This window comes from Lepus europaeus, chromosome 3 (genome assembly GCF_033115175.1).
Source record: "Lepus europaeus isolate LE1 chromosome 3, mLepTim1.pri, whole genome shotgun sequence".
NCBI classification, from domain to species: domain Eukaryota; kingdom Metazoa; phylum Chordata; class Mammalia; order Lagomorpha; family Leporidae; genus Lepus; species Lepus europaeus.
In genome coordinates, this window is record NC_084829.1 from 151,822,816 (window position 1) to 151,835,086 (window position 12,271).

The window sequence follows — 12,271 nt, forward strand, 5'->3', positions numbered from 1 at the left end:
TTATACCTGGTGGCCATTTGTCCTCTGTAAAGAGATGGCTGTTTGGTCACTTTGCCCATATTTTAATGAGGTTATTTGCTTGGTTTTTTTTAATTATTATTTTTTGCCAGGCAGAGTTAGGCAGTGAGAGAGAGAGAGACAGAGAGTTATAGACAGAGAGAAAGGTCTTCCTTCCATTGGTTCACTCCCCTGCGTACTTCTTCCCGATCTCCCATGCGGGTGCAGGGACCCAAGGACTTGGGCCATCCTCCACTGCCTTTCCGGGCCACAGCATAGAGCTGGATTGGAAGTGGAGCAACCGGGACTAGAACCCAGGGTGCCGGCACCGCAGGCAGAGGATTAGCCAAGTGAGCCATGGCGCTGGCCTGTTTGCTATTGGGTGTAAGAGTTATGGATACAGGTTGGATATTAACCTTGTGTCAGGTATATGGTTTGCAAGTGTCTTCTCCATTCCATAGATTGCCTTTTCATTTTTGTCAGTTGCTTCCTGTGCTGTTCAGAGGCTTTGTAGTTTGATAAAGTTCACTTGTCTATTTTTGCTTTTCTTGCCTATGTTTATGGTATCTTATCTAAGAAATCATTGCCAAAATCAATGTCAAGGACTTTTCTATTTTTTTAAGATTTATTTATTTATTTAAGAGTCAGAGTTACAGAGAGAGGGAGAAACACAGAGAAAGGTCTTCCATCTGCTGGTTCACTCCAGCAACAGCTGGAGCTGGGCCAATCTGAAGCCAGAAGCCAGGAGCTTCTTCTGGGTCTCCCACATGGGAGAAGCACTTGGGCCATCTTCCACTGTTTTCCCAGGCCATAGCAGAGAGCTGGATCAGAAGAGGAGCAGCCAGTACACAAACTGAGATGCTGGGGCCACAGCATTGGCCCTTTCCCCTCTATTTTTTTTCTAGAAGTTTTACAGGTTCAGTTCTTATGTTTAAGTATTTAATTTGAGTTATTTTTGTATATGATATAAAATAAATAAGGGTCTGTCTTCATTCTTGGCATATGGATTTAAGGAAAATTAGTAGATACAGATAGTGGATTATTCAGCTGGCACGAAAGAAGGAAATCCTGCCCACTAGGGGCAACATGGGTGAACCTGGAGGACATTATGCTGAGTGAAATAAGCCAGAGACAGGAGGGCAAATGTTGCACAATCCCACGTATGTGAGGAATCAAAAGTAGTCAAACTCAGAAGAATAGAGTCAAACAGTGGTCAGAGACGTATCGGCAAAAGATAGAAATATTCAGTCTTGGAGATGAGTGAGTCCTAGAGATCTGCACAGCGTCTTGCTTACGGGCAACAATACTGTGCTGTATATTTGAAAACTTGCTAAGAGGACAGCTCTTGTGTTGTATTCTTGTGACAAAATAGCAATGGTAAAGAAGGCAGAAGGACCCTTTTGGAGGTCTTGGGTATATTCATGGCATAGACTGTGGTGATGGTTTCATGGGCACGTATTCATCTCGAAATCCATCTACTTAGGCACTACTGCTTGTAAATCATACCTCAATAAAATTAAAAAATGCCTTTTTAACTACTTATTTTGGAAAATTTTTAAATCTGCAGTAAAAAAAAAAAATCAGAGATAGTGCCAAGTTCTCATATGCCTTTCACCCAAATTCCCCTAATGTTAACATCTTGTATAATCATAGTACCTTGGTCAAAACCAAGAAATTAATGTGATAACAAGATTTTTTACTTCTTTATCACCAGTTACAAAACTGATGTTCTCTTAATTGAATATGCTGAACACTCAAAAAAAAAAAAATTATGGAGGCCAGTGCTGTGGCTCACTAGGCTAATCCTCCACCTGTGGCACCAGCACTCTGGGTTCTAGTCCCAACTGGGGCACTGGATTCTATCCCAGTTGCTCCTCTTCCAGTCCAGCTCTCTGCTGTGGCCCGGGAAGGCAGTGGAGGATGGCCCAAGTCCTTGGGCCCTGAACCCACATGGGAGACCAGAAGGAAGCACCTGGCTCCTGGCTTTGGATCGGTGTAGTGCTGGCCATGGTGGCCATTTGGGGGGTGTACCAATGGAAGGAAGACCTTTCTCTATGTCTCTCTCTCACTATCTACTCTGCCTGTCAAAAAAAAGGAAAATTGTACCTAGCCCTGTCGTTAAAGTAGAAGTCAAGTTGGTATTTTAGAAAACCAAGGAGTGAAGACTCGTGTTGCTATGGAGTGGCTTTTAACTATTGAGTTATCCAGTATGTCAGCAGTATTAGCGAGAAGGATGCTTCTCAAAGATTTGATGTTGTCTCTGGAATATATAAATGTGTGTTTTTAACTTTGACTCTTAAATTTGCTTTGAATCACAAACTTGGTTGTTTGCGACTTTGAGTCTCTGCCAGAGTCCAGCTCCTTATTAAATGAACTTTGTGGGCTGATAGAATAATTTCTTGCTTATACGTTAGTTTTTCTGGATCCTTCTCCCCTGGGAGTAATAGGGAACTCTGAAATCCTAGTTATTCATTGGTACTGAGCACAGCGCATTCTCTTGATTTCCATGATCGCCCTGCCAAGGAACTCAGACTAGGTATTTGCTGTCTAGAATAGCAATGAGCAGAATCTGAAAGTCCTGTGCATGGCTGTGCCCCTGCTGTGAGAAGCCTTCCTGCCTGGCCTTCGAAGGGTCTCCCTGGGAGATGTGACAGGGAGTTGTGCGCGCGGTGGAACCCATTAAGCCCCGCCTTCCAATCATAAACATGGTCACAGGGAGCCATGGAAAGTTCTGCATCAAACCTAAATCAACCTGAAAGAGCAGTGAGAGCCAGGAAGGGTTGCTTTGGATTCTGGCAGTGACATTCCAAAGGAGAGCAATTAAAATAATGGAAGTCGGATAGCAAAGGAAGAAAAGCCAAGGAATCTGAACTGTTTCACATAGGAAAAAATTAGGAAGAGGGACTTACAAAGTAAAATGTGTGGAAGCTACCCACCGTTACTTCCTTTCTATCGAGGGGGACACAAAAGGAATATTTTATTTTGGTGGCTTCTAGGCTAACTAGGACTTGTAGTTGTAAGAAAGAGATGCCGAGGCCCCTGCCCAGGTGCTTCTACCCCACCCCCTCCAGGTCCATCCCCCATCCTCACAGTGGGTGAAACTGGCTAATTTTAGGGTAAATTTGTGGTCATAAGATCCACCTGATATTGGCCAATAGGACTGTTTATCAAGAAGTTCTCAGACATTGTTATATTATTAGCCCTATGTTTGGGATTTGGGAAGAGAGAGAGATGTTAGGAGAAGGGAAGCAGGAAATTTTCCAAATGTTAATACCACCTGCCACCACTTTTCACTCAAGGCAGAGGCAAAAGGTTTCATACTGTATAGTTTTCTGAATATTTCATCACAGAAAATCATTCGCCTTGATATTTACTACACAGAGGTTATCTTCCAACTGTTTTTGCAAATTCATAATAATATGAATAGGCTTCAAAAAGTTTGTGGAAAAATGAAATTAAAAGTTATTTTGGTTCAAAAACAATGAAACCCGTGCTTAGTTTGTTCAGAATGTGCATGTTTCCAGTATTTGAGATTCCTCATACTGTGTACTAATGAATGAAGTAAAAACGAAACAGACTCACTGAGCGGCGTGAATCTTTCCCATTCTCTATTATTTTAACAAAGATTGGTAAGGTAAATTTAAAACATGAAAAATAATGCATTTCTAGATCAGCTTTATCCAACTGACATATATGCCATATATGCAATGTTTAAGATAAACTTTTAAAATATTTATTTATTTATTTATTTGAAAGGCAGAGGGACAGAGAAGAGAGAGAAAAGGTGGGGGGGGGGGGGAGAAAGAGAGGGCTCCTCCACCTACTGGTTCATGCCCTAAATGGCACTAGCAGCTGGGGCTGGGCCAGGCCAAAGTCAAGAGCCAGGAACTCCATCCAGGCCTCCTACATGGCTGAAAGGGATCCGAGGACTTGGGCCACCATCTGCTTCCCTCGTGCATTAGCAGGGAGCTGGATTGGAAGCAGCGTACCTGGGACTTGAACTTGCACTCTGATATGCAATGTGGGCATTAGGAGCAACAGCTTAACCTGCTGTGCCGCAACACCCTGTATATGTGATCTTTAATTTTCTAGTAACCATATTTTAAAAAGCAATATGAAACTAGTACAAATAATAAGTTTGTTACTATTCCAGAATATTATTTCAACATGTCATTAACATGAGCATTAATAACATATTTTATACATTTTTTTACAAAGCGGTTGAAATCAAGTGTGTGTTTGACACAGCACATTTCGGTTCAGACTGGCCACATCTTAAAGGCTCCATAGCCACATGTGGCCAATGGCTACTGTGTTCTAAGATACATGTTCATCATTGGTGAGTTGTATCAGAAAAAATAGACCAGACAGGGTGAAAATCTTCAACTATTCTGAGGGAGGTGAGGACAAGGCTAGACAGTTCTTATGAGGTACATTTCCTTAGATGTGAAAACTGTAATTATTGTCATCGCAATGAATCAACATAAAAAATGTTATCCATTAGCAAATGCACTCTCATATTACCTGCTATTATACAGCCTGACTTTTAATGTTTCACTTGTGTCATTGGTAATTTTGAAAAGTATTTCATATAGGCTAGCAGGCTTAGCTCATTACTCTAGTCACCAAATATCTGAAACCTTTTGTTTACATAGAGTGCCTGGTTGGCTGCTCTCTCAGTGGTTTTCAAGCATGTGGCCTGGTACGGACATAAAAGCCTCCCTTGGCACACTGCCAACTTCAAGCTGCTACTTAAGACTTGCACAGGAAGGGGTGCCAGCCTGGCCCGAGTTTCTCATCCCACTTCTTCCCACCTTAGAAGTGATTTGAGGCCAGCGCCATGGCTCAACAGGCTAATCCTCCTCCTTGTGGCCCCAGCACACCGGGTTCTAGTCCCGGTTGGTGCACCAGATTCTATCCCGGTTGCCCCTCTTCCAGGCCAGCTCTCTGCGATGGCCCGGGAAGGTAGTGGAGGATGGCTCAAGTCCTTGGGCCCTGCACCGGCATGGGAGACCAGGAGAAGCACATGGCTCCTGGCTTCGGATCAGCACTGTGCACCGGCTGCAGCGGCCATTGGAGGGTGAACCAACGGCAAAAAGGAAGACCTTTCTCTCTGTCTCTCTCTCACTATCCACTTTGCCTGTCACAAAAAAAAAAAAAAAAAAAAAAAAGAAGTGATTTGAAAGGCTTCCCCAGGCACATTAGCAGGGAACTGGATGGGAAGCAGCTGGGCGTCAAACCTAGGGCTCTGACATGGGATGCTGACATCACAAGGGCAGTATCACAATGCCGCCCCCTATTGTGTTCATCTTTAAACCAGTCCTGACAATGAGCGGTGTGCCAAGGCTTAGGTAATACAGTTTCCTGCACTGGAAAGAGGATTGATTCTTGTCTAGTTAGAAAATCAGAACTTGCCCTGGAGATCAGTATCCAGAGGTAAGGGAGACTATGTTGTTTGATCTCACCTTTGCCAGATGTCCTGGCCGTTCAGATAGAATATATCCACCTTTCATGTGGTCCTCAATCAGCCTCCTTGAATGCTTGAGGCCTTAGAGATTCCTCTTGAACCTCCCACGTTTGTGCTCATTTTCTACAATGAGAGCAACCTCATGGCAACAGTTATGCTGGATGCCAGTGGGAAGAAGCCTGGTGGTGTCTGCACCTACTTTGAAATGCCCACGATTTTGCGAACACCCTTTGCTGCAAAGCACACTTAAACACACAGCTGCTTCTTGGAATTTTGCCACACTCAAGTTGGAACAAGGTTTTTAGGTCAAGTGTATCCTAACAACTAACCAATCGATGTTTTATAAGCCATAAAGTTGTAGTGGAACAAACAGAAATACTGCAGAAGCCTTAAAAAATTTGTAGCAATCTCATAGCATCTGGTAGTGGTTATGGTGAAAAATTATTTCCTATACATTTTTCTTACCATTCCTCCTTGCTGATCCATAGTTAGTTCCTTTATTTTATATTCAGAATTTTACTATTTGCTTTTAAATTTGCTTTCCTATCTGCCAGTGTATGGCAAGCATTTAATATGCCTGCAGCCTTTATCAGAGTTCCTGATTTTGATTCCTGGCTCCATTTCCAATTCCAGCTTCCTGCTGATATACACACTGGCAGGCAGCAGGTGATGGCTCAAGTACCTGGGTGCCTGTTATCCACAAGGGAGACCCAAATTCCTGACTCTTGGCTCCAGAGTCCAACAGCCTGGTCCATCCCTGGCTGTTGCAGGCATTTGGGGAGTGAACCATTGGGTGGAAAAATCTCAATCTCTCTGTCTGCTTGTCTCTTTCTCTGCTTTTCAAAGAAAAATAAATAAATTTACAAAAAGCCAGTATGTTGAATGATAAGTCTTGATATATTCTTTATATTCTAAAAATATTGGTACCATCTGACCTCTATTAGAGTCAAAACAAATTCACATTCCTATTGAAAAATGACTGTTAATCTATATTCTTGTTCCTGTGTTTTGTCATTTATGACTTTCCAGATGTACAATCCTCGCTTTTCTATTTTTCTTTTTTTTAAAGATTTCTTTGTTTGAAAGTCAGAAGAGAGGCAGAGAGAGGGAGACAGGGAGAGAGGTCTTCCATCTAATGGGCCACTCCCCATTTGGCTGCCAGATCTGGGTCTATCTGAAGCCAGGAGCCAGGAGCTTCTTCCAGGTCTCCCACGTGAGTGCAGGGGCCCAAGAACTTGGGCCATCTTCTACTGCTATCCCAGGTCACAGCACAGAGCTGGATCGGAAGTGGAGCAGCCAGGTCTCGAACTGGCACCCATATGGGATGCCGGTGCTTCAGGCCAGGGTGTTAACCCAGTGCGCCACAGCGCCAGCCCCACTTTTCTATTTTTCTAGCAAAATCCGTAAATGTAGGTGCTGGTAATGAGGTAACCTGCCGATATCACATTCTTTATCACAAGGCACTTTGCTCCTATAAACCTGGAATCGAATCCCAGCCCTATGGGGAGGAGAATGTTGATTGTGCCTTACTGATGAAGACTGGCACTTGGGGGTTCCACCGAGTGCTTCTAAAAGTTTGATTTTCACGTAGGCCCCATTGGGCCAAGGTCATGTGTTTCTGCTGTGGGTAGTAAGTGACCTTTTGACTTGGCATGTAGTCTCCCTCACGTCCTCTTCTAAACACAACAGTCTCATTTGTCTCATAACTTAGCTCCAGCCTTTCCGACTTAATTGTCTAATTACACCATCATTTTATAACATTCCCTGTGGAGTGTTGCAGTTCATCAGAGATACTCTCCGATAGCCACAAATGGACTGTCCGTGTTTTAAGAAGAGCTTTAGAACGTGTTGCGGTGAGAGGGTGTGTTTTCAGTGAGGTGTGGGTCTTGCCATTTCAGGGTATTTGTCTTGTCTGGTATAGAAAACCGTCTGTGCACCCCCTCCTTAATCTGTGCACCAGTCAAATGTGGAGTGGTCAGCGTCCTTGAAACCAAGTCCTGATGCTTCCAGGAGACCGGCTTAGAATGCTGTGGAGTAAAACCCAGAACAGGGTTTCTCAGCGTTGTGAGAATCACAGACGGCCCTTTTTAAAGTATGTAAGAACCACTTATGGCGCTTGTTAAAGTGCTAAATTCCTCGTGGTTTGGCTGCAGAGCCTCTAATGTAGTCAATCTGGATTAATCTGCATATGTGAGTCATTGGGGGCAGGGAGAGGGTGTCACACTCTGAAACAAGGGCCGCGCAGCGCGTGTGTCCCAATCACACTGGGGCCCCAATGAAAATGCGGATTCCAGTTCCCTGGGCCTAGGGCAGAGCCCAGTTCTCTCTGCAGTTGGAGCAACTCCACTTTTGCATCTCAGTCCACCCCAGGTACCTTGGCCTTACCTTCTGTAGCTAAGGGCCGCCTTTTGGTGATTGACTGCATAGGCTTGGGCTAGGTTTTAACCTTTCAGCCTCTTCCAAGCAGACAACTTCCCACCTTGCTTATCTTGTCCTTTTGTTGTTTTCTTGAATGCATGTAGATGGACACCCGTTGGGGCACAAAGTGCCATCCGCTGTAGCTGAAGTTCCAGATCCCAAGACAACAGCCAGGCAGCCCTGCTGCCCAGGACCCAAGACCATGGAGCTCTCCGACAGTGACCGACCTGTCAGCTTTGGCTCCACCTCCTCCTCAGCCTCTTCCCGGGACAGCCACGGTTCCTTCGGCGGCAGCAGAATGACCTTGGTTTCAAATAGCCACTTGGGCCTGTTTCACCAGGATAAGGAAGCGGGGGCCATAAAACTGGAGCTGATCCCAGCCAGGCCGATTTCCAGCAGCGAGCTGCCGCGGGACAGCCCAGCCGGGCCACAGAACGTGGACGAGGACGGCGAAAGGCAGCCCGGCGCCCAGTGGAGAGAGGACGCAGGCGGAGTGCCCAAAGCCACTACCGAGCCGGCCACCAGCCCCAAGCTCCTCTACGTGGACAGAGTGGTCCAGGAAGTTCTCGAGACCGAGAGGACCTATGTGCAGGATTTAAAAAGCATCGTGGAGGTAAGGCAAACTTTGCTTTTGGAGTTGGTCATGCGGGAGAATTAACCTTGCCGAAAAGGAGCCACGCCAACCCAGGTGTTGGGGATGGTCATCCTGGGATGCAGAAGGGGTGTGAAAGTTAGAACCAGTCATCATTTCAGAGAAATCCCAGGGTTCTGCTCATGGGTTAAAGCCCTCCTAAAATGTTTTCTAACGAATCATTTATGCGTTTGGAGCAAGAATAGTGATACTCTGGCCATAACAGAATGGTATGTTTATAAAGCCTACACTGAACAGCTCAGAGGGCCGCACAGGTGGTAGCACAGATGAAGATGGAGTAAGGCTTCGAGCCTCCTGGTGCGTGGGGGTCAGGTGTACCTTACTGAGCCCATCAGCTGCCTTGCCCTTAATCACAACTCTTCCCCGGTGCCTGAGAGCGGCCAAAACTACGGAAGCCTGGGTCTCCCTTCCGAGACCTGGGGTAGTGGTGTTCTGCAGACCCTCAGGAGATTCTAAGGCGTAGTGGAGCCTGGAGCCCCTGCTCCATGTTGGGCCCTCCATCAGCTGGTGCTTGTGCGTAGGGAATGCACGGCAGTGCAAAACCAGAGATGGACGTTGCCTGGCCTCAGGTTTTCCTTTTTGTCCATTTTTATATTAAACAAATTCACTTAAATTATTGTGCATAAATAATCACCATAATTACACAATTCTTGCATAAGTTTTTCTGTGTTAATTGAGCTCAGCTAACATGTCAGATCACATCCTGTGGAAATGCAATGATTCACTTGACTTTGATTTATAGGTAGTTTTTTAAGGATAAAGGAAGAGTTACCAGAGGAGCTCAAATGTTAATTCATTCATAATTTGTGATTGATATGACAAGGGCAAATTTATGTATGCAAAGCTACACTCCACTACTTTGTAAGATACCAAATTCTTTGATTTGTTCATAGCTAGCTCCTCTTTTAGACAATCTAAAATATGTTGCAGGGCCTAGTAGAGTATGAGCTGATGAACACGTTCTCCACAAAACTTATATCCTTGGAACTTCAGAGAAAGACATCCTAAAGCCTGAGTCCCACAAATGACCGAGCCAGACACTGGCTGCTAAAAATAGTTATGACACAACTTCCCAGCAAAAATAGAAAAGTCAATTGATGCTCAACCAAAACAATATGTGGCACCAAATGTAGCATAAAGAAGGCCAATTTTTTTTTATTTCAAAAATGATGTCATTTGTAGTTGAGAAGAAATACCTGTGAAACAGCCAAGAATTTTACAACCACTCAGGAACGCATGGTTGTTAAAGCTTTCTTTGGTTGATTCTCTTTATTTCTTGGAAACTTTCTGCCTAATCCAAACTCACCTAGTGAAACCTTGAGTTACTGAAATGTTTTCCACGAGCAGTTATCCACACTACTACCACCACGCCAGGCTGGGTGGGAAACCTTGGGTAAGAAGTAAGAGAAGATCCGAATGATAGAACACAGAAGCCAATCTCTCTATTCCTCAGAGAGTTTCAGTGTAAGGTTTATTTGAAGCTGTGCAAGTGGTCTTGCCTTTTTTTTTTTTTTCTTTATGCACGGATTAACTCTGTTTTGCTCTAGGAGTTGGTAAGCTTTTTCCATATGGGCCAGATAGTCTGTCTAGGCCCTGGGGTCTCCATCACAGCCGCTCAGTTATGCCATGGTAGCTCAAAGGTAGCTGCAGATGCAACACACATGAGTAGACCTAGAAGTTCCAGCACATCCTTAGGGCCCTAGTTAACCGAAGGGCTATACTTTGCTGACTCCCATGTGAGACTAAACATTTGTACCACATTTCATCCACTGAAAAATAGTACCTGCTCCACAGGGTCCTAGTGGGAATTAGATAATTTATGGGTGAGAAGCTCAAATAGCAGTGCCTGGCATGGGTACACACTTAATTAGCAGAAAATATGATCATTGCCACCTCCAGTGGCCTTGGAATTTGCCAGTTGAGAATGGTCACTGTGTATGCTATGTTTTGCCTAGTCTTCCACAGAAATAATCAGATTCGCCAATTTACAACAGAAATTCAATTAGGGAACAGAATTGAAAACAAGGAATTCCACCATTAATCTTTTGAACAAAATTGGATTGATTCTGATGAACCTGCTGAAAGCCTAGGGTAGCGAGGAGAGGAGCTGACAGAGGGTATGGGCAGGGAGGGCAGTTGGGGAATAGATTGAGGTGGAGAGGGAGGCACAGGTAGCAGGGGTAGGTGCGCCTTTGTTCCAGAAGTCACTAGAACATTCTGAGTCGTTCATCTTGTCCACCTGGAAAGCTTTGGGATCTCTCCCAGTCAGAGAGGAGCCAGTGGAAGCCCCCTCTTCATCTACGTTGAACACAGCCCACCTCTGTCTCAAAATCACAACTTTGACAGACTGTTTTAACAGAAGAGTTAAACTTATTTTCTATAATTCTTTTCTTTATGAGGCATAACCAATTATTTTCCCACCTGCAGTAACTCCACCCAATAAATACATAATATGGGTATTCTTTTATTTATTTAAAAATTTTATTTATTTATTTATTTATTTAAAGGCAGAGGGACAGATGGAGGAAGGATGGGAGGGAGGGAGGGAGGGAGAAAGGGAGGGGAGGAGAAGGGGAGGGAGAGGGGAGAGGGGAGAGGGGAGAGGGAGTACTAGTTCACTCCCCCAAATGCTCACAGTAGTCCAGACTGGAGCTAGGAGACAGAAACTGTTGCATCCACTCGTCAGCTAAAACAAATGTTACAAAAACCAGTGACAGTCACACATGCATTTTATTGAAAATGAGAAGCAAATGAGAGACAAATGAGAGGCAAGGTAACTGATCGGGACCGGCCACCTATCGGGGCCAACACTCCTTACCAGAGTGCGGCCCCCAGCAGCGGGTTACACAGCTTTTTATAGTATTCTGTCCACTAGGGCTCACGATTTCTAACCAGACCCCTGGTGTGCAGTGAACAATAAAGAGGAAAACAGAATATGGTTGTAAGATAACAGTTAACAATAACAAACCCAATAATAGATCCAAGATATGGCTGTAAGATAACAGTGGAGGACACATTTCGGTCAACCTAGTTCCTGGGAATTTGGGCCCACATGGTTTCACAACATACACCCTTAGACATTAGCAAGCAAAGCTAATATGTACAGAAGCAAGAGATCTGCAATTAGCTTTTAGCCGTACTCACTCCATTTTGATTCTGATTCTACAGAAACCCTATCTGGTCTACCACATGGGCAGCAGGTATTCAAGTCCTTGAGCCATCCCAGATGCACTAACAGGGAGCTGGATAAGAAACAGAGTAGCTAGGACTCCAGCTAGAGATTTGATATGGGGTGTAGGCATCCCAAGTGGGCAGCTTAACCTGCTGCACCACAATGCTGACCTCTGGGTATTCTTTTAAAACACAAGGTATTGATTCCTAAAAATATCTTTTCCTTGATCTATAACCTGTTTTTATAATTCTCTAACTGACTTCTGTAACATTCTCCATTTTCCAAATGCAGAATTTTAAATTGAGATAAGGGTTGCTCATTATACTATGGTAATGTCTTATAATAGACAGATTTTCTTCTTAGTTGAATCCTTCTAAGAAACAACTATTTCTGTGGGGAAAACCAACCTAATTGTTCAAATAAATAAGTAATTTTTTCTTATTTTTAAAATATATATTTTAATTGACCCATAATTGTATATAATGATGGGATTTTAAAGTCTGACATTTCAATACACATACACACTTGGTTCAGGGTGACTGGTGTATCCAAGACCACTTTGCAT

At 44.1% G+C, this 12,271-nt stretch overlaps 1 protein-coding gene across 1 annotated transcript in view; it reads left to right on the forward strand.

Annotated features, from left to right (window-relative positions):
• The window catches only part of PLEKHG1 (pleckstrin homology and RhoGEF domain containing G1), a 168,566-nt gene that overhangs the window by 70,123 nt on the left and 86,172 nt on the right, over nucleotides 1-12,271 (forward strand). The window contains exon 2 of the mRNA XM_062186924.1: nucleotides 7,987-8,495. Coding sequence (XP_062042908.1) covers nucleotides 8,085-8,495 — 411 coding nt within the window. The 5' untranslated portion in view covers nucleotides 7,987-8,084. The remainder of the gene's footprint in view (nucleotides 1-7,986; nucleotides 8,496-12,271) is intronic.